The sequence below is a fragment of the Lytechinus pictus genome, chromosome 3 (genome assembly GCF_037042905.1).
Source record: "Lytechinus pictus isolate F3 Inbred chromosome 3, Lp3.0, whole genome shotgun sequence".
Taxonomy (NCBI): Eukaryota; Metazoa; Echinodermata; class Echinoidea; order Temnopleuroida; family Toxopneustidae; genus Lytechinus; species Lytechinus pictus.
In genome coordinates this window covers 6,921,590-6,947,708 of record NC_087247.1, presented here as the reverse complement: position 1 = coordinate 6,947,708, position 26,119 = coordinate 6,921,590, and the positions used below count along the sequence as shown (strand labels likewise).

General features: G+C 36.6%; 1 protein-coding gene across 1 annotated transcript in view; it reads right to left on the bottom strand.

Annotated features, from left to right (window-relative positions):
- Positions 1-26,119, bottom strand: part of LOC129257917 (protein timeless homolog) — a 45,376-nt gene that overhangs the window by 16,228 nt on the left and 3,029 nt on the right. The window contains exons 3-24 of the mRNA XM_064096238.1: positions 25,485-25,638; positions 24,585-24,762; positions 22,535-22,636; positions 22,023-22,178; positions 16,349-16,482; positions 13,488-13,752; positions 12,954-13,066; positions 12,365-12,469; positions 10,046-10,231; positions 9,345-9,435; positions 8,938-8,971; positions 8,381-8,558; positions 7,870-7,950; positions 6,950-7,047; positions 5,891-5,941; positions 4,946-5,024; positions 4,115-4,322; positions 3,378-3,523; positions 2,371-2,456; positions 1,723-1,784; positions 929-993; positions 185-258 (exon numbers count right to left, since the gene is read on the bottom strand). Coding sequence (XP_063952308.1) covers positions 185-258; positions 929-993; positions 1,723-1,784; positions 2,371-2,456; positions 3,378-3,523; positions 4,115-4,322; positions 4,946-5,024; positions 5,891-5,941; positions 6,950-7,047; positions 7,870-7,950; positions 8,381-8,558; positions 8,938-8,971; positions 9,345-9,435; positions 10,046-10,231; positions 12,365-12,469; positions 12,954-13,066; positions 13,488-13,752; positions 16,349-16,482; positions 22,023-22,178; positions 22,535-22,636; positions 24,585-24,762; positions 25,485-25,638 — 2,646 coding nt within the window. The remainder of the gene's footprint in view (positions 1-184; positions 259-928; positions 994-1,722; positions 1,785-2,370; positions 2,457-3,377; positions 3,524-4,114; positions 4,323-4,945; positions 5,025-5,890; positions 5,942-6,949; positions 7,048-7,869; positions 7,951-8,380; positions 8,559-8,937; positions 8,972-9,344; positions 9,436-10,045; positions 10,232-12,364; positions 12,470-12,953; positions 13,067-13,487; positions 13,753-16,348; positions 16,483-22,022; positions 22,179-22,534; positions 22,637-24,584; positions 24,763-25,484; positions 25,639-26,119) is intronic.

The following is a 26,119-nucleotide window of genomic DNA, read 5'->3' as shown; positions in this document are numbered from 1 at the left end:
CTTTGATTTAAAGTCAATCCTTACACTTTGTGAAACAATCCCCTAGATACATTCTACTATTGTTACAATCCTGAGTATAATAAAAGCACTGTGGTTACGTGTTATAACTGCATGCAACTTCGGATTGAAGTGCGATGCAAAGTCACTCTTGATCCTTAGTGAAACAGTCCCCATGGATACATACCATTAGAATCTTTGTATTGATCAAAGAGTGTCCTCAACTCCAGCTCGAGCTCCTCACGCCATGCGCTCTTTAATCTAAAAAAAAATTATAAAAACAATATCAGGTCATTTTGAAGGTAAATATTATCTCAGTACAGGTCAAAGAATTATATTTTAAAATAAAATAGAAGGACCTATAAAATATTTACAATGATAGGCAGCATCTCTAATAGTTATAGTACTCAAGAACTTTTTGTATTGAATGCTTTTACATTGATCACCATAATAGTAACATTAACATACAGAAAGAAGACTAAATAAGTTTTTAAGTGTTTCTCAAAATTGCAAGTACTAAGAATTTGGCGATTTCTTTTAAGTTTGATGTTCAAAATATTGGGGGCTGCAATTGACTAAATAAATTTGATTAATATATTTTTAACAATATGATGATCTTAGAGTGTCAGGGTTTGTAGCCAACTCTTGTAGAGGAGCCCACAACTTTTCAGAAAGTTATCTCACAATAATATACAAAAATTGATATAGCATAATTAAATGACCAAATAAACAATACCATGTTTTTACTCAGATCAACCAGAATCAAATTGAATTTGTCGATTTCAGTCTTAAAATCCTCAGGCCGGGTAATAATAACAATAGTGCCCCTCCGAATATATTTTTTTTCTACATAGATGGTGCCAGAAAATTCCTTCAAGTATTTCAGAAGTCTTGCTTGTACCATTGTTCTTATCATGAAAACAACACTTACACTTTGGGCTTCCTCAGCATCTTGGCACTCTCTATCAATTCTTGTCTAATAAGCTGTGCTATGATCTAATGAAAAAGAAAAAAGAAATATTGCAGGCAGACCTTTGAATCTGGACCGATTCTTTCCGAATAAAATAATTGGAATCAATATGGAACACTTTCTTTTTTCATTCCACTTCTCTAAGGCGATTTAAAGAGAGGAGAGGAAGACAAAATTTAGCTATAACTTTTGAAATTAGACTGTTTTTTAAAACAAATGGACAATTCCCAAAAAAGTGTACATCTAACGCCGCAAAAGTGGGTCCTTCATAAAATGAAGTTAATATGATAATTTGTAATGCTCTGAAATTATGACTTTGGCAGTTTATAACTCATTATATCAATGATGTTCTGTTACTTGTAATTTTTGTTTGCCCCCCCCCCCTTCACTTGTGCGCCTTGAGCGTCTCTTACCAGATTGATATGGCACCTAACAAATTGCATATATTATTATAAGAACAAATGGGGTCAGAGTAATGGCAGGTATGCTATGGTAAATGTAGGACAAAGATTAATTTCTCAGTGCTGACAATGTTCATGAAACAGTTATCTGGGCCTGTTGCATAATATTTACCATCATGGTAACTTTGCCATCTAATGGTATCTTTCATGGAATCCTTGATTTCAATTGGCTGATGAGCATTGTTACCATGGTAATTACCATTGAGACGGCAAAGTTACCGTAATAGTAACTATTATGCAATTGGTCCTGGTGTAGTAATTCAGTAATTTTTCAAATTTCCAATCATCACGTACCTGTCTTCTGCTTCTGGTATCATTAATCAGATTTTCCATGATCAGATCAACTACATCTCGTTCTAAATCATAAAAAGAAGGAATTCCATCAAAAACGTGTTTTTTATGACAAAGTTACTTTCACATACCCCATCCAGCCTTGGAACTGGCGGTAAGCTTCCAGGCAAGGTTCTCTGTAATAAGCTATAATAGGGTTTTGGTCTTACAAAAATAGAATTGTGAAAATTATCTTATCTGAAAGGATAAGGTTTCTTATACATATGGTAACATTGGAAACGTAAAGAGTTCTTTGAGACCATTTTTTTTTCAGACTGCAAATAATGTTGGCAAAGCAGGAACAGTATGCACATCTCATGATTGACGGAACTTCAAACTTCACCAGATTTTCTCCTCACTCTTTGTACACCTAATCTAAGTGGGTTGATACTTCACCTCCACAAAATTGACACTGCTGCTATATCTAACTATGTAATGCAGGCGAGACTGCCAGGGAACATTTCATTTTTTTTCTGTTAGACTAACGGATTGTAGAGGAAAAAGGATAAGGCAATGTGACATGATAACTTACATAAAACAAAAGAGTACACTACCATTCAGATTCATGTACTGTATATCTATAACTATTTTCGAATTTGTTCTTTTTCTTACCTCCTCCATCTACATCTCGATACTGCTCATAAAGACCTGCCAGCTCCGCCTCCTCTTCTTCATTCCAAAAACTTGATTTGCCCTTCCTACATTCAGAGAAAATAGAGAGAAATGGGCAATGCACTTGTAAATTGTGTTATGGACACAATAAGGCTATAATTTTGGGCAAAAAATCAGACAGAAAAATACCGTGATGTAAAGTGAATGCTCAATATATTGATGAAATGTTCTTAACAATTACTTCAACACTATCACCAACTTCTCTTGGTACCGTCAATATCACAGCCACCATTGCAACAACCAATATTCCACCATTACTTCAAACACAACAAACATCTCCGCCATCATCATCATCCTCCTCCTCCTCATGACCATCACCATCATCATCATCTTCACCATCATTATCACTATCACCATCATCATCATCATCATCACTATCACCATCATCATCATCATCACCACTCATCATCATCACCATCATCATCATCATCATCATCATCATCATCATCATCATCATCATTACCATCATCATCCTTATCATCACCATCACCATCATTACCATCATCATCATCACCATCGTCATCATCATCATCACCGTCGTCATCATCATCATCACCGTCGTCATCATCATCATCACCGATCTTGATACCTCCTCCGCCATAACTAAATCCATCTATCATCCTAATAATTACAACTACCACCACTACCATAAAAAATGCAGCCACTACCACCACCACAATTACCTCCACTAAAATCAAGACCTCCTTTCCTCCTAAAACTATCTACGCAACCACTACTGCATCACCACCTTCTCCGTTGCCCTGTTTACTACCATCAAAACCACTACCACCACCCACCATCTGGTTTACTTCCAAACTTTCACAATGACTACCACCAATATCAACTCTGCCATCACCACATCTACGACGCTCTTCTTTGCAACAACTCTTACAATCATCGCCTCTACTACCAACACTGCCAGGTCTACCGCAGTCAGCCAAACTTACTTTGGTTGTTCTGCTCCGTAGCCTTCCTGGATCTCATAGATACTCCTGGCGTCCTTCCAGAAGAGAAGCTCGACCACCAGCTTGGGTTTGGTGGGCAATGCCTTGAAGAAACGACCCACAACAAACTGAGCAAACTTTGTCATTTCCTGAAAAAAAAAGATGATATCAAAATATATAAACTGTCTAAACAAAGCTACATTTTATGAATGGTGGTGTAGTTGAATATAAATTTTAAAAAGGTGAAATATGAACACACATACTTCAAAATGCTACAACTTTATCATAATTGTTTTTTTTTTTTTTTTTTTTGGGGGGGGCAAAAGTTGTGCAGGCAAACCCATTTGCAGGAACTTTATTGAGAATCGATTTGTCCATATTTGTTATTTCATTTTATTACTTTATCTATTTTCCACATGTGGGCTGGATGGCCCATTGCAGCCACACAATGTTCTTCCGAGGGGTACAGTGTTAAAGTTATGTTGGATTGGTGGTGATTTTTTTACCTGATTGCTCAGAAAGCATGAATGCTTGTAAGCAAGCAACCAGAGGACCGACGGCTTAAGGTCCTCTCGAAGGACCTGGTACTGACGATTAATGCCTTACCAAAGGGCACTAGCGCACCAAGTGGGAATCGAACCCGGGTCACCGGAATACGAGTCCCCCGCTCTACCGACTGAGCTATCGCGCCTCCTCTAAAGTAGGAGATTCTGTCAAATCAATATGGATACGGTGTTTACCTTGAACTGGTCAGTCTTAGCCAGCGGGTCCTGCAGGATCTTATGGAAGATCCTGAAGAGTGAGATCTGGAAGAGAAGCTCCATCTTGTCCACCTCAAGGGATACTCTGTGGAGGAGCTTGACGATGCAGTGATTGGTGAACTCTTGGTTGCCACGGAAACTCATCAACAGCTTGATGTAGTTTCTCAGTACGTCCGGGTGTGTGAACCTATCAATGGGGTATCAGGTGAAAAAGTTTGTTGTTGGAGGGATTAATTGGATAGAGCACTCTCGAACCTCTAAGCAATTACAGTGCAATCAACTTGATGATTATAACTGATGATTAATGATTATGCTGCAGTCATACCAAAAAAATGACTCACAACCAATCAAATCTATTATGATATTACATCAGTTGGTATGGAGTTGCATTCTTTGGTGCGACTACTACATGAATGTTATTGATTAGGCAACTAAAGGTCGTTAATTCCTTTCAGCAAATCAGAGGAAAATGATTGATCAGGACTAATAAACTTATGAAGGGGCACGGACATATCAACTTATTTCCAAACCAAGGTCAAGTGATTACAAGTCCACTCCAAGGTAGTGTGAACAATTTTTCATGATACTGTTGAAATATCCATAATCAGTACGAAACTCTCATTATGGTCAAGATTTCAATAGCCATTTATAATACATCAACACTGCAGTCAATCTTGAATGTTCAAAAGTGAATATCCCGATGGCTGCAATTCATCAAATTAAAGTGTTTTTTCTAAGCACACATCAAACTTGATGCTTTGTTTTGTATGACTGAGAATTGCAAAATAATTTGGTGTACTGTTATCTTACTTGTTGACATAAAGTTTGAAGTTGAATTCCTCTTCCCCTCTTGATGAATGTTCTTCCATAGCCATCTCGTCTTCTTCATCTAGATCAAAAACAATAATACAATACAGCATGGAAATAAAAGTTCTGCACATTTCATCAAGAAACTACCTTAATTAAAAGCAGTAGAATACATATTTCAAACCTTCTTTGAGCAAGAGCCTCTATAAAGAGTCTGTTTACACAATTTCCTAAGATAGTGGTGATAACGACTGTGAAGCAATACATCACTTTCTCTTAAAAAGCTGATAGTTGATGGCCAGTTTAGATAATGATTTCTTAAAAAGCGGTGTCTGACCTTAAATTGAAATGGAATTGATGCAGTGTGTCTTCTCAGAGAGAAAAACAAAATTACATAAACGATTGAATACATAATTAAGTCATAAATGACATAATAAGAATAATAGGCATTTATATATCTAAAAATATTCTATTCTATTTTATCATTATTATTACCCCGGCTTTAGCCCGACATAACCATAAGATTAAGGGAGCATTGAATGAAGCATTTTGTGATTTGTGATTTTCATTTGACTAATTTGCTCTGAGCCAATCAGATGCAAAGATATCCAGTAGCTTCTAACATCTATCAGTGAAAGTCACTCCAAAACTTCACATGAAACGCTTCCCTGAGTTTCCTATTCGGCAATTTCATAAAATGATCAACCTTTTTGTACGTCCAACCCCCATTTTTCTCAAGTCTTACTTCACTTCATAAACTGACCGAGTCATGGTCATTTGAGAGCATTGCAGACTGTCAAAAGAACCAGAATGAAGAGACAGAAAATTTCATGAAGGTCCCACAAAGAGGGGGTCGGACGTACATATTTCATGGAATTGCCCTATTGCTCTCACTTGCCATGGTACACACACAAATATGAACAATGTAAAAGAGCCAAACTCTTGTACCTTCTTCTTCAATTTCTTGTTCTTCCACGTCTGGTTCTGCTTGGGTTTGTACTGAAACAGAATTGAAAGAGGTGGTATTTATTAAAACGTAAAATAAATGACAATCTAAAAATGAATATGAGATTCTAGTAAAAGAAGATACACAACGAGCACGAACTTTACACATGCATTCCATAGACAGGTATTCATTAAAAAATCCGACTCAAAATGGTGGAAAAATAATGAATTCAGGGCATTTCATGTGACAGCCTCAAAATGCAGCCTTTGTCATCAAAATCCCCGAATCGTGTGCAAAGTGAATGAGTGCGCAGACATGGGGTACCATTTTTTTTTCAATCTGAAAATGACTGCCCAAAGGTTTTTCAAGAAAATCTTATAATTTTCTTTCATTTTTTAATGAGAAATTTGGTACACTTACTCTTGATAATATAAGGAACACTATTAACCAAAAGATTTTGTGAAATAAGAAGAAATTCATGTTAAATCTTAACTCAAATTGTTAGGTGCGCAGACTTGGGGCCCACCATCATATGTATAAATATAGAATATAAGATGCAGAAAATGTGTAAAGGAGGTAGTCAAACAAAAATGCCAGTCATGGTAGCAATTTCAAAATGAGTTAAAACAGAATCTAATAAAATGACCACCCAAGTGCTTGTATGTATAAATGAAAATATGCACCTTCTGATTCTGGCAAAAATCATGTAATTGCTGACAAACGGACAAAATAAGCATGACTTTCCAGCCTGGTGTCGGCTTTTTTTCCAGACAACAACACTCTGTCCCACACATGCTTTTCTGTGTTGGTGATCCTTAGCGCAATTAATTTTCAGCAATAGTTTCATGATTTCATTGAGTTAGGTTGATGTAAATGAACCAGGTTTACATCCATCAAGATGTGTTAACACTTTATGATTTTTAATGATTTTCTCAAGAAATCAATGTTTGGTGCAAGTACAGACGTTTAGCTTTATAATTGTATGAAACTAATTAGATAGTTCCTACTAAGTGAGATAATATCAAGGTCAAGTAGAATGACTACATAAAAGTAATAGCTACCATTAAGGTTGGTGAAGTGTATCTCTCTGAGTGCCATGAACTCATCTTCAGGTTCTATGTCCGCTGCTCCAAACACATCACCATCAGGCCACACCTCCCTAGAAACAAAGTCCAATAAGAGCAGATAAATATCAAATAAAACATGCTAAACCATATTCATATAATATTATATTCTGGCCATGGGGGAGATACCACATATGTCTCAAATTTATCTCATACTGCATCAAGCCATGATGAAGGCAATATGAATCTAGTGAGGGGGAAAAATATACAGCATCTTATGAAGATTAATACCAGTCAACATCATTAGTTAGGATGTAAAATGTGTAGTTTCAAACTACTTTTTCAGTAGTGATTAATATGCACGTTTTTCAATTGGTACATTTGATTTCAAGATATTCATCAAAAGCAATGTACTTCATAGCTGAGCAATTGTGACATTGATTGTTGTTGATGCGCATTTGCACTTGGGTTCAATCAGCTAGGAATGTTAATATCATGGATCGATAATTTAAGAGAGGCGAAATGGGAAAATGACAAAATTTTAGGTGTGTATGTATGTCATAATCCCTCGTCATACAGCCGAGCCCTGGCTTGGCTATTGTGATCGATTTTATCTACTCAGTGAACTATACAGACAAATAAAATACTTCATTCAGGTAATTATGCCCTGTATGAATTGAAAGTAGCTCTCTTGCAATCTAATATCATCTACTGGGATATACTACGTCTGTAGCGTAGCAAATTTCAGTCAAGACAGTCATAAAACCATCACTGACATGAACTAACACTATTTTTTGCTATTGAGTGAGAGCAACTCTACCAACACTGTGCCTCGTGTTCATTTAATCTTCACTATAACTGTATAACTCATGATGCATCCATAAATATGATCGGACCAATTGAAAGTGGAATCTTACCTTGCCGCTCTGAAGAGAGCAAGACCTTCACCTGCTCGACCAGACCTCAAACTCTGCTGGATCCTGACCATTGCGTCGGCTCTAAGGTACAGAAATACAAAACAGTTTTCATTATATTCATTATACTTTTCTGAGAAGAGTGGAGGCTGATCTGTTGAATGCAGAAGATGACTATTTTTTTACCACAAATTGATGAAAAATCTCAATGTATTATCAAGCCAAGAAAGGGACGTGTATCCTTGACTTGGCCTGTGGATGTTAGCTTGAATAAAGCATATGAAGGTCGAATTGGCATCTTTGACTTTTGACGGACTACGACTACATGGGCTCTTCTGTATCATAGAGCCAGGCAGGCGCACAGTACTTATAATTGTTTTTAAATATTTAGAAAAAATGATGAAAAATTAGGGTTGGGGGAGTGGTCAAATTTGAATAAAAAATAAAAGTTTGCAGGTTTCATCAAGGACGGTCAGATTACAACAAATTTTAGTCTGAAGTACTATAGGCCTACCTCTGTTCTTCAACCGGCATCTCTGAGGCAGCATCAAAGGGAACAACATCATCCGGGATATCCTCCCTTCCTTGAAGCATGGATGATAGTTCCATTGCTAGGGTGTCATCCCAGACCTGGGTCAGCTGGTTTTGTTCTTCGTTGGCCTGGTTTTCTTCCGGTCTCTGGGCCTGTCGACCTGTACCAGAAAAATACAATGGACATCAGGTTCACAGCTTCAAGTTTTGTTTAATTTCATTTCAACTTACTCAATTCAACAATAAAACAAAATCTTTACATCTTTTACTATATTACAACCATAAAAGACAAAATATGACAATACAAAAGAATTGATAAATTTATGGTATAAAAGCAGTGTGATGATCATACTCATCAATAATGATACAATGAAAAAAATATCTTTAGAATATTAATAATAACATCTATGACTTAAAATCAATTTATTCTTTTAAACACATTTTTAAGTGAAAAGTTAAAGAAAGCAGGGCTTGTTGAGTGTGGATTCCGCAAAGAAATTACGAAAAAAATAAATAGAAAAGAAAATTATAGAAACTTACGTTTTCTGCGCTTGGATTTTTTCTTTAGCTTTTTCTGTAGGTGAAGAGGAGAATTACAAGAAATTAAGCAAAAATCATAGCGATTAAAGAAAGCAATGAGGTTCCTTTTTTTTCTACTTTTAAGGGGCTTTTTGTGTAAAACTTTGCATTTGTAGGACTAGACAGAGTCAAGTATTAAAAACAGGTACAACATATGGAAAAAATTCAAGGAATTCAATCTTGGATAAAAATCATTTAGCCATTGCTGTCTGAACAAAGGATTGCAATTATCATCAAATAAGCAGTCAATTCTGTGATTTTGATTTTGAATGCTGAACAGAGTTACTAACTGCTTCTAATTTCTGGGTGAGGAGTGGCTAATACAGATAAATGTTACATGAGCAGACATGACACGATGGTATCCTCACCTGCACAATAAGAGTCTTCTTGCCCTTGCCGTATTTTTCCAACATCTTCATGAAGATGTGAACTGACTCTATCAAGTCTTTCAGGTAAGTCCTGAAATAATGAATGATGGATTATTGAATCAAAGAATAAATAAACAAAATAATTAGACGATGAAATACACCAGTAAATAGAGGGGAAAATCAGAATATTTAGACATTTCAAATATTACATTCTGTGCAAGTTGAAGCAGTCTATTCAACTCTGCTTTGCATCATTGAATAGACTCATTCAACTTGCACGCTCATGTAATACTCAGTACTATCAAACTCATAAATCTTAAACATTTGTATAATATAGGCTATTGTATTACAGAGACAAAAAAAATGAATCTCATCATTAAGATGAAACAAAGAAAAAGAGACCAGACAAACTAATTATGACAGTAAGAAACTGCAACATTGTGGTCAACAACAAATACATCTGAAGTACCTTGCAAAAAATCTGCGCCGCATTTTTAAACGATTTTCTCTATAAAAGCCCATTACATTTTTTTATTAAGGTTTTCTCGCATTCTCCCTCATTTTGTCTATGATGAATGATGTGGCTCCAACTCTTGAGAAGGTACGTATAGTCACCTGAACACCTGCAGGCTAGGTAGACTGAAAACAAAATTAATTTTGAACATCTCATCATGGTTTCAATTGTTTGGTTATAAATCTACCTTGTGCATGTGACTTCATTGAATTTCTTGAGGAGGGTGATGAAGACTTCCCTGTACTCCAGGACGTAGAAGACATTGCTTTGAATGGCATCGGCAGACTCCTTTAACTCTGGGCTACTATGGGGACCCACCATCTCATTCAGCGTTGCTAGGAGCTCACGGTAGGCTTTCAGGGCAAGATGCAGCCTAGTGGAGGAAGGAAGGAGAAAAACTTAAATATGAATGCCAGTTGTGGTAATGATCTAAAATGAGTTTGAAAAGAATTTAATAAAATGACCACATAAGTGTTTGTATCATACCTGCCAACCTTTGATAATAAAAAATCAGTATCAAAGCTACGACAGCACCGAGCGGGTGTCCGGCCCGCTCCAACGGTAAGGACTCTTTGCATTTACACCATGTAAAAGTAGCATTTCCCTACACCTTTTAAAGCAAATTTACCTTCATTACCACACCAGAGGATGACCTACATGTAGTCGACCTTAATTTATCAATTAAAAATTTAGAAAAGGTATTTAAAATATCACTTTTGAGACAAAAACCCACCTAATTTCATTCAGGTGTGATTTGTTTTCATCTAAATCTGTAAGGAATAATTTTTCTTGTTCACCAGATCTCTCAAAAACTTTAATTTTAAGCATATTTTTGTGAGGCCCTCTAATTGGTGGAAAGATATTGATGCAGATTCTCTTTTCAATTAGAAAAAAAATTATTTCAAGAATTTATTTGAATTTTGGGCCAGCAGGGCATATTTTTTATGATAAATTTAGATTTAAGTTAGCCCTACTTTATTAAAAATTGATGTGCCAAAAAATCAAACATCTATTTATCCAACCTACATCATCAATGCAATCATGCATCAAGTCAAGAGGAAATAAGCCAAACATTGACAATCTTATTTCACCACACAGGGGTTACTGACCGAGGACAAGGTTCTATCATAAACTACAATGGATAAGTGTTTGTTGGGCCAGCAGATTTTCAACCATGATAAAAACGGAGCTGAAACTAACGGCTGCATGCGCCCGACCCGCACCCACCACAGCACTTGCGGTGCGCCGGCGAGACGGGAAGGCTGAGGCGCAGCAACTCGGCGGGCGCCGGGAGTTTAGGCAAGCGAAGCAAGTAGATTTGGTGTTTGACTTCGAAGGCTAAATTGAGATCAAAAGTTGAAAATCTCCTTTCTTCCTTGAAAATTTGACAATTATTTTAGAAAATAAAGTACAGATCAATGTTAAAATTGCGTTGGGATAGATCTAAAAGTTAGTGTAACTGCGTCGGTGTGCGGCCATTACTTCAGCGCAGCCCAGCAGACAAGCAATATACCACTGAAATCACCAACACACTCTAGACATGTACACTACACATTCTCTAACTCACTCCCACACTACAAAATCATCCGGCGACATGGGCAATACTTCAAATAAAGTGATTTCTTCTTACCTAAATCACCATATTTCGCATAAAAAATATCACCATCGGTGATTCTTAACATCGTAGTTAGGAAACAAGTGGTCTAAAAAAGTGAAATTTTCACGGTTTTTCCGATGTTCGTGGATTGTGAAAATATGTCCTCACTAAAAACTGGCACTTTCGCGAGCCGATATCAGCCGCCATTTTTTTCCGGAAGTCAACGATAACATCGAAGAATAGCGTGTACGCTCGTTATTTTCACATGCATTTGCAATGGAACTGCGCACTTAGCAGTGTTTGCGCGCCGTTTACTGTGTATTTGCGTAGCCGTGCGCTCCAGTCGTTTATGCGTTAGTCGCATCTTACAGCCGTGCATGCGTTAGTCGCATCATACAGCCGTTTCAATAATTTCAACACTAAATTGATTACCGGGTAACCCAAAAATCTGAATTTTGGTTTTAAAATTCGGAATTCGGAATGGAGGTCCAAAAATCGGTATAATTCCGCCAAAATCGGAATGGTTGGCAGGTATGTTGTATGAATAAACAAAATATATGTTCCAAATTACTCTGGTAGAAACTATGTAATTGCTGAGAGATTGGTAAAATAAGCATTGCATTCCAGCAAGATGTCTGGGTCTTTTTCCAAGCAATGAAATACTCTGTCCCATGTGTGCTTATCTCTGTTGGTGATCTTCAGCATCATCATTTTCAGTTTAGATTTCAGTTATTTATAATATGCAAATGAACCACATCTAGATTTTATAATATATGGCGACATCTAACCATGATTTTATCGGCTCTCTCATGAAATCATTGCTCGTGGAACTACAAGTATTCAGCTTTGAGCACTTCCTCATAGCAATGTTTAGGATGTGTAAACAGTCCTATGGTTCTTTAGATGTACCTTTTAGACCAGGCAGTTGCTTCCTTCTTGTCTGTTGTCATCATATCAAGATATTTGATGAGTTGAGTGTTCACATAATGGAAAGACTGGACAGAAAAGGTCTCACTACAAACAAAACAGAAAACAAATAAACATTTGATCAGAAAGTTAGAAAAACACAAAATCTTACCCATTGCAGTAACAGGTGGATTTATAAAGCACTTTATTCCAGAGGACATAAAATCTAACTTTGGATGTTGAGTGACTCAAATGAAAAAAAAAGCTGAAATTACAAAAGTTACCCAGCTTTAGCTCGAGCTGCCACTTCTCCAACAGCGCTCAGCAGTACATTCAAGGAATTACTCCTATCAGGCACCCATTCGCCCAACCAGGGATGAGTGCAGTATAATGTAGATTTTTTTTTTTTTTCTATGTAGACAAAATTAATCTAATGATTTACTCCCACATCTAGCTATCAAGTACAGTACTATAGCATTTTCAGATCTAGAAAATTGCATTATGATTCTAAAATAGAAAGCAATTTGGCCTTTGCAAGTCTGATTGAACATCATTTTAGTTCTTTCTTCTTCAAATTTATGTATTTCTTTACCTGATGACGTCTACTCTGAATTTATACAGCCGGCTGAACTGCATGAAAAACTGCATTGCCCAGAAGTAGTACGACTCATCATTCTCCTGAGCACGTCGGTGAAGAATATGATCCTAACAAGAATACAAAAAAGGAAAACCATTAACTTTTTGCTTCAAAGAAATTTGAAAGATTTACCAATCCTTCATAGCATATTGAAGAATAGACTTCTGTTAGTATAATCAGTCTAAGAATGCTCAAGAAGTTAAAGACAAATGCATGTAACCACAGACTATCGATGCACCGTTTCATTACTAAAAATCCTGTCAATAAAATAATCCAATAGAATCGTCAGAAAGATGGAAATAATTAGTGTGAGATTTCAATTCTTTTCTTAATATTCAGGAAGAAAATCATTACATATTCAATACCAGGCCTTGCCAAAGAAACTTAGTGACTTCATGGGTATTTGAACACACTTCCCACTGATTACAAGGTGAGAGTCAGAACCACTAGACCACAAGAACTGTATTCATTTTTGAGGATTTGACATACCTTTACAGCGTTCATCAACGGATTGTAGCAGTTATCAAGGAAGAGCATGCAGAAGTCTTTGAGGAAGAGTCGGATGCTCAGGGTCGATCGCCTGTTGATAGTCCCGTCCTGTAGAGGTAGCTTGTTCTTGGGTTTCTTGGTGGCATTTTTAGTACTCTCAAACGTCATGGTCTTGGCCTGCTGGAGTGGTCGATGGTAGATGAGGTCACGGTCGCTGATCGACTTGAAGTTGGTCATGTAGAAAGAGCCACCAAAGCGAGAATGCCTGAATGGTGAATTGAGAATATGGATTGATGATTGAATGACACATACAGGTTTTTTTTACAAAGAGTAAAGACTAAGTCACACTTAATATACACACTTGTATACTGAACTGCGTACTATCAATGATGAAAGGGGGATGAACTGTTAACTATCTGAAGAGCAAACATGTTAGATATTTATATAAATGTAGAGGCTTCAAGTGTATGCCTTGTTCTTTTATGGATGAAGCGCCTTATCTGAGATAGTGCTTATCTAGAAAAAAAACACAAACTGTGACTTAATATTTTTTCATTCAGTCTCAAATATCTTTCAGCAAAATCTACATTACAGTGCCGCTCTCGGTAAACTTGACACTACGTCGCGGGAAAACGTATAACGAGCGCGGGTAGTCATGAGCTAACCGCGTTCAACATGTACGAGCGATAGGCATACGGCCGGTGATTGTTTCAATGGTCCATTTCATCAAGTGGAAGAGCGCCCCCTTACGCTTAACATTTGCGAGCTCAGGCTGTATGTGGTTTGCCCAACAAATTGACCGGCGCGCCCCGGCCGCCAATGCAAGCAAGCAAGGTTTGTCTCTCAGTCAGTAAATAATTGTGTCATTCTCGGGAATTCATTTATTACGCGCGGATCATTAAAAACTCGAAGGGGAACGACGTCTGCCAATACAACAACTAGAGAAGAAATGGAATTTAAAAAATACGACATTGACAAACGAAACAATACATAATATCTCTTGTAATAATAATGATGAAAATAATAATAATAATAATTAGTCCTTGTCTTGTAATAATTAAAATAAGAGTAATTACTGTAATTGTATCTGATGATAATGATTACTGTAACTTGTAATCAAAGTTTGTCTCCGAGTCAGTAAATCTTGTCATAATGGGGAATTCATTTATTATGCGCGGGATCATTGAAAACTCCGAGTTGAACGAAGTTTGCAAATACGCAATAAGCGAAGCAATGGAATTCTATAGACATTGACAAACGAAACAATACATATCTCTTGTAATAATAATAATTCCTGTAATTGTAATGATAATAATTATTTCTTTAAATCGAAGTTTGTCACCAACTCGGTAAATCTTGTGTCATTCTCGGGAATTCATTTGTTAGGCGCGGGATCATTGAAAACTCCGAGTTGAACGAAGTTTGCAAATACGCAATAAACGAAGCAATTTAATTCTATTGACAAACGAAACAATACATCTCTCTTGTAATAATAATAATAATTACTGTAATTTTAATAATGATTATATAGCTTTTAATACGTTTGTCAACAAGTCGGTAAATCTTGTTTCATTCTCGGGAATTCCTAAATTATGCGCGGGATCTTTGAAAGCTTCGAGGAGAACGAAGTCTGCCAACAGACAATAAACAATGTAGTGGAAGTCAAAAAAATAATAGATACATGTACAGTATGACATTGACAAACGAAATAATACATCTCTCTAATAATAATAATAAGAGTTAAATCTTGTGTCATTCTCGGAAATTCATTTATTGTACGCGGGATCATTCAACTTCGAGGGGAACGAAATAAGCCAATACACAATGATGAAAGAAAAGGGGAGAATGAAAGAAAGAAAGAATGAACAAAGAAAAAAAGGAAGAAAGGGATAATGAGTGTAAGAAAGAAGGAACGAAACAAAAAAATGATAAAGAGAGCATCAGATAATTGAGAAAGAAAACAAGCAACATGTAGGCCTAAGACTTTAACAAAAATATGAATCATGTATTTGTTCTCAAATGATATTCTATGTATTTTAAAAATGGTGAAAAACTAAAATGTAAAAAAAATGGGCAAAACATCTAATTGAAACATTGTCAAACTTGAAAAAAGATGAATTTGCAGCATCATCATGGTGATTCTAGTGACCATGAACACATTTAAAGCCCACATCATTCCAAACATGACTCAAAACAACGGCTGAATCAACTATTTTTAAAACCCCAATAACTTGCACCTACGATCAAATCACCAAATCAATAATTTGAAAATCCTATAAATGATAATTAATCAACAATAAAAATAAGAATTACATGAGAATCAAAAGTAATATTCAAAACAGGTTAAAGATCATTACTTTCCGAAAAATGCAATGTCACTTGTATACATGTACACGTACAGTCACATACATGTACGATTCAAACTGCGGTACAGCGTGCGCGCAAGGAAACGCCGTGAGAATTTACGAAATTTCAACGTAGCTGGCGCTATATCAAAATGTACGATGGCCCGTGGTGATCGAAGTTAAACGCGTACGCGCTCCCGCGATAAACCGAGATAAACCGTGGTGTCAAGTTTACCGTGAGCGGCACTGTATATGCAATAATGGTCAAAACAAATAGCTGCAACTGTTCAATACAAAGGCAAAACTGAATTCATATAATTTTTCTTGAATATGCTTGGACAGCTTACCTACTTGGGGTAAAACTATGGAAAATGATCATAACACATGATATCAAATAATGGCCAATGGAAAATTCAAAATATCTTAAGAATGCCATTTCTGTTAATAATCAACCATATACTAAAAATGCAATATCTGGCTCTCACCCAGTAACAAACATTTAATAAACAACCATACCTGCCGCTAGCCTTCAAGAGTCTTGCTTTCTTCTCCAGCAGCTCTCTCTGCCGGATCTTTTCCAATTCCTTCTCCTCCTTCAGTCTCTCACTGGCGTGTTGCACTCTTCCAGCTTTGGCAATGGACTCCGGGGACTAAAGGTCACATAAAATTGAAGATACAGAAGAAAACAATTATTATTGAATATTTTTACAAAGCAGTACGTCCATGTACCATTTCTATAAAAAAATTACTTCATAGTACTTTTAAGATGACTTTATCATACAAAGTTGTAAGAAATTTATTCTGGCAATTGGAAAATGGTGACAGTTTATCCTTCCTATACTTGTACAATTTAAGTTGGAAAGGACATTTTTTTTTATATTAAATTTTAGTACAAATTATAAGTTATATGTAAGGCAACAGCAACAGATTATAAACAGAGAAAAAAAGTGATTATTAGAAGGGAAAATTTAAGCAAAACAAAAGAGATGTTTTCAGAAGTCATCATAATTTTCCTTTTTTCCCTCAATAAAATCCCGAAGTATAAAAAAACATAGGGAAAGTAAAAAAAAAAAAATTGGACATACGTTTTCATGAAAATATTCAGCAGAACCCAACATTTCATCAATTTTAATTAAAGAAAATATTGTTTGATATGACTGAATTAATAAACAATCCCAGTAATAGGATACACTTCCATACATTTGTGGGAAATCAGTACACAGGCATCCTGTTCACAAATTCACAGCGATGTATACTACCTTTAGAGCTCAAAGCTTCAAGTACACAACGCCAGTATGTTGTATTATGATGATTCGATGTTGCAACCGCAAATTGTAAGCGCGCCATCTAGTGTTGGTCTCTTGGCCATGGTCATTAAAGACAGTCACACGTAACCTCAAAATTGTCTAGTTTATTTACTTAAAGGTATTGTTTAACTTTGTGAGCAGCCGATTTAAAAAATTCTCAAACCAAGATGAAACATGTGTACAAATGCATGTATTAGAACTAATAAACCCTGAAAACAACCATTATTGAGAATGAAAAGCTAAAACTACAAGGCAAACCCCGATTTTGTAAATAGGCGTCTTATAGACGCCTTAATAGTACACATAAGTGTATGGGATGAAATTAAGATGGTGTTTTCGGTCACTTTATATTTCAATTTTTGAAGCACTAAATAATTATTTTTGAACGCAATTTTTTATGGGCTTCATTTTTGTAACATATCACAGACACAGGTGACAAGTGCGACCTTCTAGCTCAGATTTTTTTAAAGTCAAACCAATGTTAACCAATCACTTTAAGTCTTATCTTATTATCCCTTGGCGTGGTGGCAGCTGGATTCTATCCACCCATCGAAAATAAATAAGCCATCCTAAGTTAATTTCACCCTGTAAATTGGGGCTAGGCACGCCGTGTTTTATATTATCGGTGGTAGACGAGAGGTTGGGTTACTTCCCGAAGTCGGAAGATAAATTTGTGTAGTCCCACATATACCGTACCATGGCCAGGGCCGCGTTGACCGCCGCGGCAGCCGTTCACGATGCGGCTAGCAGGTCGTCGCAACCATCAGGGTTGCGCCAGTTTTCTGCTAGCAGGCAGATATTAAATAAACCTTGTTTTTGTGCCCGCACAATTGATAATTCGCGGATTAATGTTGAATTGAAGAGCGGATCACAGCTCAATTTAATCACTGAATCTGTAGCAGATGATATTGGTGTCCAGATTCTTGTTGATGATTTTGGTTTTGATGAATACATTGTTGATGATGTGTCCATTGTTAGTCTCGTCGATCAGACCCACATTGTGGGTGTGACTCAGTTCACATTATTCTATGATGGTTGTGAACTTTGGTTTGATGGTGTGGTAGTCCATGATGACTTGCGTGGTTCTCACAGTATTGTTGCTGGGGCTCCATTTATGGAGCAGAACGATATTTCGGTTCGCCCCTCCAAGCAGTTGATCATGTTTGGAGACAGTGCTACTTTTTGCTATGCTTCGTCATCTCAAGCAGCTCCGCCATGTTTTTGCGATGTTGATCTCGCTGGCATACATTCAATTACAACGCACACTCTCATTGATCGGGAACGTATGAAGAATGAGAGTAAAATGAATGATAGTCATGGAATTAATAATCATGTTACATTAGGGACCACGGTCACACCAGTAAACACTAACATACACAAAGAAGATGTTGGATACGAGACAAGTGATAGGGAGATGAATGAATCTAAAAGTAATAGTTGTAAATCTCGGAATGAAGACCGAAGAGATGAGACTAGTGATGGTGAGGTGCATGAAACTAACAAAGGTGAAATGAAACCATGCAATGTAGATGATGGTTATGAGAGTAGTGATGTTGGAGGTCATGACTCTAACATAGTTGATGTGAAACAATGTAATGCAGATGATGGATACCTGACTAGTGATGGTGAGGTGCATGAAACTAACAAAGGTGAAATGAAACCATGCAATGTAGATGATGGTTATGAGAGTAGTGATGGTGGAGTTAATGAATCTAACATTGTTAATGTGAAACAATGTAATGCAGATTATGGATACACGACTAGTGATGGTGAGGTGTATATAACAAACAGTGCTGACATTAAAGGATGGAATAAAGAGGTTGAGTATGCAACTAGTGATTGTCTGGTTTATGAAAGTGACCAGTGTGATGTGAAACAATGGAATGAGGAAAATAGACATGATGCTAATGTTGGTGTGGTAAATAAAGCTAATGTAGATGATGTGATTATTGGTCACATGAGAGACGTAAAAGAAACAAGGAAAGATAATGTAGGGTCTAATGTTAGTAATGTAATTGGTCTGGATACCAATGCCAGTGTGCCCTCATTGTTCCGAGAGTGTACAGTTAAAGACACTCATGAAAGCAGTTCGTGTTCTCCAGTTTCATGTTTGAGTGATTTAAGAACCTCTTCACTTCATTGCATTGATTGTTGGCATGGCAATGTTGCCTCTCCTACTCCGAGTGGATTGAGTTGCTCTCCACTGTCTGCCGATGATTTTCAGTCTTTGTTACTTTGGGATTGTTGCCAATCCAACGTGATCTACAGTTTCACAGATTCCCTTGATTTGGATCTTAGTCGGAACTATGTTTCTCACTCTTCGTCTGATGTGACATTTTTGTCTAACTTGACTTTGCCGGATGTGACAGTTTCGCCTACCTTGACATTGTCTGATTTGACAGTTTCCCCTTTCATGACTTTGTCTGATGTGACAGTTATGCCTACCTTGACTTTGCCCGATGTGACAACTTTGCCTGACGTGACGGTATTGCCTAACATGTCGCCTGATATGCTACTGGATCGCTGCATTGGTAGCAACCGTGTCGTTGACCGTGGAGGTACCGTGCTGCCTCTTGATCATAGGTTTGACACTCCCAGTAGTGTTGATACCGTGTCCGTTACACCATCGGCCGATTCGGTGTTACCTTTCGACGCGAGTCACAGCCACGGAGCAAGCACCGGGGTAACCGCTATGCCTCTGTGCCCGGCTAACGTCAGCAGCAGTAGCTCTACTTCGCAAGCTATCTATCTGGCACGGGTACCGTTTGTCGTGGATGGGTTGATTTCGCAGAACTTTTGGTCGTTCACCCTGCAAGCGTCGCCTTCAACTGAATGTCCGTACTCGGCTAGCGTCTCAATCGCTAATAAGCACGTTCATTCCATCTGGACTGATGTTGCTTGCCATAGTCGCCCTCCAGATCAGCCCCTTGCTGCCTTAGAGCTTGGCCCTGCTGATCTGTCCACTCCTGAAGGATGTCATCAGGCTCGTCCGCCAGATCAGCCCCATGCTATTCCAGGGCATGGTCCTGCTGATCTGTCTGTCCCTGAAGGATGTCCTGCTCGTCCGCCAGATCAGCCCCATGCTAGTCCAGGGCATGGTCCTGCTGGTCTTTCTCCCTTGGTTCCTGGAGGTTGTCGTTGCACTCGTCCGCCGGACCGGCCCCATGCTAACCCAGGGCATGGTCCTGCTGGTTTGTCTCCCCTAGTGGAAGAGCTTCGCGGTTTAGGCCATTTTCGCCTGAATATCGACGGTACAGAGACTTGTTACTTTAGTCCATTTCCGCTCGGCTAGCCTTCCCAAGAATTGACGGAGTCATGTGTTGGATAGTGACCATTGCAGATGTGAATGTTTCTATTATGATTGGACTTTTAATTTTATCATATGATTATGAGGAACGGACTAAAACAGGAGTTTCATCGCTTGATTAGGATATGTCCTTTGAGTTATTTATCAACCGATGCCTAATTGATTTCATATACCAATTACCATGATGATTTGTTATATGTTTATTTGCAGGTATATTTTGCTTTAATTGACATGCTTTAAAGTGCCTTGTTTATATTATTGATAGTGATTTTGATTGTGATTTTCTGTTGGGATGTTTCATTATATTCCTTTGCAGGTATTTTTATGTTACAGGATTGCATTTTGATATGTGATTTTGGTTGATCACTATAAACAGTTTCATGATGTTTGTCATTAATTTTTGTGATGTATTTTGGGTGAGTGATTTTGCCAGTTATGTGTGTTGTTGATTTAATGGATGTGGTATGTTTTTATGTCATACTGGTGATGTTTATCTAATATTTACTCGTCCTTTAATATATGCCTACTGTGATGTTTGGGAAATGATTTCTGTTTTGTTCTGATATTAATTAGAATTATTGCGTTTTGAATAATGATGTATATGCCCTTGTTTTCAGTCATTGTATGTTCATGTATATCTTGCATTATGCCTAGTGATATTGAGTCCGCGTGTCAACTTCATGTAGTTAAACAGTCATAAGTTTTGGGTACATGGCTGTTTTTTGTCTTTTATCCATTTCCCTTTTTGCAAGTATTTTGTGATTTCATTGGAATGGTATGGAACTGCTTATGATTCAGTACTTTTTGTGCCGTTCTGTTTTATGATACACAGACATTTGCTATTTAGGATGAGGCTGTCAAACTGTGTTTAGTCTATTTGTTATGTGGATACTTTGCACTGAGAGATTATTGGGTTTTTTTTTTCATTATTTGAACCATTTGCCCATATGCGTTTTTTCTTTTTTCATGCGAGTTTATGGTTGTTTAATTTGTGTCGGGAATTGATTTTTAGTGCATAGCATTAATTGAGCCTTGTATTTTGGAGTAGAGTGGGTCAACATTTTACTTTTGATAATTTGATGCCTAGATAGGGATAATGATTTGTTGTTTACACCTTTTTAAGCCCACAAATGTGGTTTTCCCATTTCTTGATGATGGAGGGAGATGGGAAGTGGTGATGCCATTTGATGTTATTTGAATTGTGACCTTTGTTGTATTAATATATTAGTTTAATATTTAACTCGTTATGATACATTGGTGTTTAGATTTATTAGAGTTTTACACCAACGGAGGTCTAACCCTTTTTATTTAATAGTGAGCTAGTTACGAATCATCATGATTTTGTTATACAGATTATATTGTAAAAGAGGAGAGAAAAGTAAAAGGCAGTCACGCCAGTATGTTGTATTATGATGATTCGATGTTGCAACCGCAATGCAAATTGTAAGCGCGCCATCTAGTGTTGGTCTCTTGGCCATGGTCATTAAAGACAGTCACACGTAACCTCAAAATTGTCTAGTTTATTTACTTAAGTCTTATCTTATTAACCCTTGGCGCAATATGAAATACTACATACCTGTTCTCTGAGCATGTGTGATATGATTTCTATTGCATGCATGCACCACTGCTGCTCTCCCTCGGCACTTGCAATGTAGAGGATCAGCTTATCCATACCGCTCACATTAAGAGCCCAAAGAACTTGGTCATGGACGCTGGCATCATCATCAGTTCTCTGTCCAAAAAAAAAAATCAAAATAATGAGAAAAAAGAAAAATAAACAGATGGATTCTTGAATAGTCACAGTTGAAATGTATGTCTCTGCCATCAATAGATCAGATATATTCTATAATTTTGTAACTTATGAATTCTTTAAATCTTTCATATCTAATTAGGAGGTGTAACATACATGGATATGCTGAATATTTACAATTGTAATTTTGTGTGCATGGTTTGTCTACAATTAACTGATATTCAAATATTCAGATCATCAGATGTATGTTTTATTTTACAAATTTCTGATTACAGATTTCAAACTGACTGATATCTATGTAAAAAAAAAAAATCATATTTTTAAAAATGATTGTGTACCTTTTCAGCATTCGGGTCTGCTGGAATGTGGAAGACATTTCTCACAAGAAGCAAGATGCGTTCCATGAGTAGGGTGTGGTCCTCACGCCGACTCTCCCACTCCTGAAAATATCGGAAAATTTAATAGTAGGAATACATAAAGATATTCATACTTAATAGGAACACTCTAGGATATCATGGACTAGGTATTTGATTCATGTACTCCTGGGCCCCGTCTTACAAAGAGTTGCGATTGATCCGATCAACCATAACTATGGACGGCCAGCAACGTCAACATTTAAAATGCAAATTTGTTCAAAATATTTTCTAGGTGTGATGTATATTCATACATTCATCATTTCTTTGAGAATTTAATGTGCTTCTCTTTGTTTACAAAGGACTTTGTGCAAACCTCCTGAAGAAAAAATTATGGTATGGATTGATTTTCATAGAGTTGAGATGATTGGATGAATCGTAACTCTTTATATAAGACGGGGCCCAGGTATTCATTTTTCAATTTCAAACAGTGATGTACTCTTCCAAATTAAAAACGGTTCAAAGAATGGCATTTCCAACAAGTCCATGGGTCTGTCTCACACAGAGTTGTGATTGATCAATATCAGACTCAAATTGAGATTGATAAAAAATTCAATTTCTTTAAGTGCACTATTTGATATCAATCTCAGGCCAAGTATGAATCAACTCAATTGCAATTCTTCATAAGATGGCCCCTGGTGGGTGTTTCATAAAGCTGTTCGTAAGTTAAGAGCGACTTTAAGAACGACTGGTGATCCTTTATGGCGAATGGTATATTCATTTGCGATGGTTTTGCGCATAAGAAAGGATCACCAGTCGTTCTTAAAGTCGCTCTTAACTTACGAACAGCTTTATGAAACGGCCCCCAGGTCTTCAAAAGGGGAATGCATATCATTTTATACCACCAGTTGGTATTTCATAAACCAATTTGAAAGTAATGCAAAGCTGGCGAGTTGCCCCAAAACTTCCCTGGAATATCAGCAAAGTGACAATAAATTAATTTAACCTCAAATCATTAAACTTTGATTCAGATGTTGGTTGACAACAAAAATTTTGGTCTACTAAGATTGGATTTCAATTTTAGCTAATGCAGGGCTCCACAGTAACACTTTTTTTTCTACTAGTCCAACCTATTCATATCAGACCAGTAGATACCCAGATTTTCAACTTTTTTACTGGTCTGAACCTAAAATTCACTGGTCCCCCAAAATAAATAAAAATTATTGTGCCGTTGTTTATTGATTTTACCCCCCCCCCCCCAAATACTAATAAACAGTACACATCCACAACATAATTCATGAGAGCAATTTCTCAATTTTGGATAGCCATTTTTATAATTTACAAAAGAGGAGAAAAGATCATTTGTATCAGTTTGATATATTCTTACTGGTCATGTTGGACCAGTAAATCTGTGTCGCGAGCAGGCTGATGGGAGTCAAACTGGTTGAGAATCAGAGTCAGCTCAGCAAAGAACAGGTCACCAGTCGTGCGTAAAGTTAATCGTAACTTACAAGAAACTTTATGAAACTACCCCGCCACACATGTAGTCAGAAATTCTACTCACAGCACATTAACTATTACATGTACTGCCATTCTAACAACCTTTCAAACACCATCCACAAGAAACAAGATTTGGTCTTATAGCGGAAACACAAGAACAATGTTTGGAAACAATACAGAAGATAGAGTAAAGATTTTTTAAATACAGCTTATTAACTATTACATGTACTGCAGTTCTAACAACTTTTCAAACACCATCGACAAGAAACAAGATTTGGTCTTCTAGAAATTATAGCGGTAACACAAGAATGTTTGGAAATAATACAAAAGATAGAGTAAAGATTTTTTTTAATACAGCACATTAACTATTACATATACTGCAGTTCTAACAACTTTTCAAACATCTACAAAAAAAACAAGATTTGGTTATATTATAGCGGAAACACAAGAACAATGTTTGTAAAAAATACGAAAGATAGAGTAAAACATTTTTTGAATCCCAAGAAAAAAGAAAATTTCAAGTGAGTTTTCATACCATGTCCAGCATCTTCTTGAGTTTTCTTGCCATGACAGCCATGAACTCTTCACAAGCAAATGCTTGTTTGTAAGCTTGCAGGTGGGACAACACTTCCAGGAAGTAGTTCCGAAATGTCTTGTCATCAGGGACATTCTGGAAGCACAGTTCCGCAGGCTGAGTCAGATTAACCAGAAGTCTAGCAGAAGACAATTAATGATAGCAGAGATTTCAGTGACTGATAATACTAAAATAAATACCAATATCAGGAAGATCGTTCAATAACATAACATTTGATTTAAAAACATGTACAAACATTTTATAAAATTTCAAGAAACTTTTTCAATGTCAAAGTATGAATAAAATAAATGCAATTTCATGTTTCATTAAATAAATTGCCAATACACATGTATGAATATGCCTGGCTTTCACAATGAAATGTGATCAAGTGGTCTTGAAAATTGCCCTGAAAAAACTATGCACTTCACATTAATTTAGCATCAAAGTTATGAAACTTCACAAAAAATTGCAAAAATGCCTTAAAACCAATTTTCTGAGTGACCCATCATAAAGGAAGCATTATGGTACCATTTTCTAGAAAATAGCTACACATTTTTACTTTGTTAGAAATTTGAAAAGATTCATATTTCCTCATATTTAGTTTGATTGGCCTCTCTCAACTGGTTGTCCTTGGCCCAATTTACTACTGGGCCACATCTATTCTTTGAATGAATAAAATAAAATAAAAATCAATTTCAATTTATTCAATACCAAACATGGATCAAAATCACAAATTATAACAGTTTACAAGTGTGTCAGTCTCGGATTTGTTTAGTGATATAAAAATGTGATTATCAAAGTGAGTGAAATATCATGCAACAATTTGGGGATAAAAAAAAATTTGGTTTCTAAATTTCTTACCTAATTGTTGTTTCAAAGAGCTCCTCCTCCTTGCTGAACTGCTTGGTCAATGGAATAAGATCATTCTGTAAGATCTGGGCGTGGCCAAGCTGACGTCGAATGCTGCATGTTTCATCCTCTCGTTTTAAGAACCGAATTAGATCCTTGATAGTCTCTGTTGAGAATTAATGAAAATTTTCAATATAATGGTGAAACAGATCTATGCTTGTCATCATAAGTGAAAATTAAGTACCTATTCAATGAATCAAGCTGAAAACCTGTATCTCAAAATATTTTTTTTGTAATTAAATTCAAATTATATATTAATTTTTTACTGCAAGAATGTAAAAATGTTTAATTCTGATTTAATGCGTATGATCGTCAGTACTGTAAGACATATTGTTACAAGAGAAGATAATTATGCCACACTTGTATGAAAGAAAAGAAATATTATCAAAGATTACTTACAATAAAATCTGGAGAGTTCATTCATTCCAGATTAATGTCAACATATACACAACTATTAACCTATTTAAAGCAAAATAAAACTTTGAACTTTTCAGCCTGGAGTACCCTTTCTGAAAAGCATAAAGTACACTGAATGTAAATTTGAGTTTGGGCTCCTTTTCTCGACTTGAAAACAAAAGCATTGTACC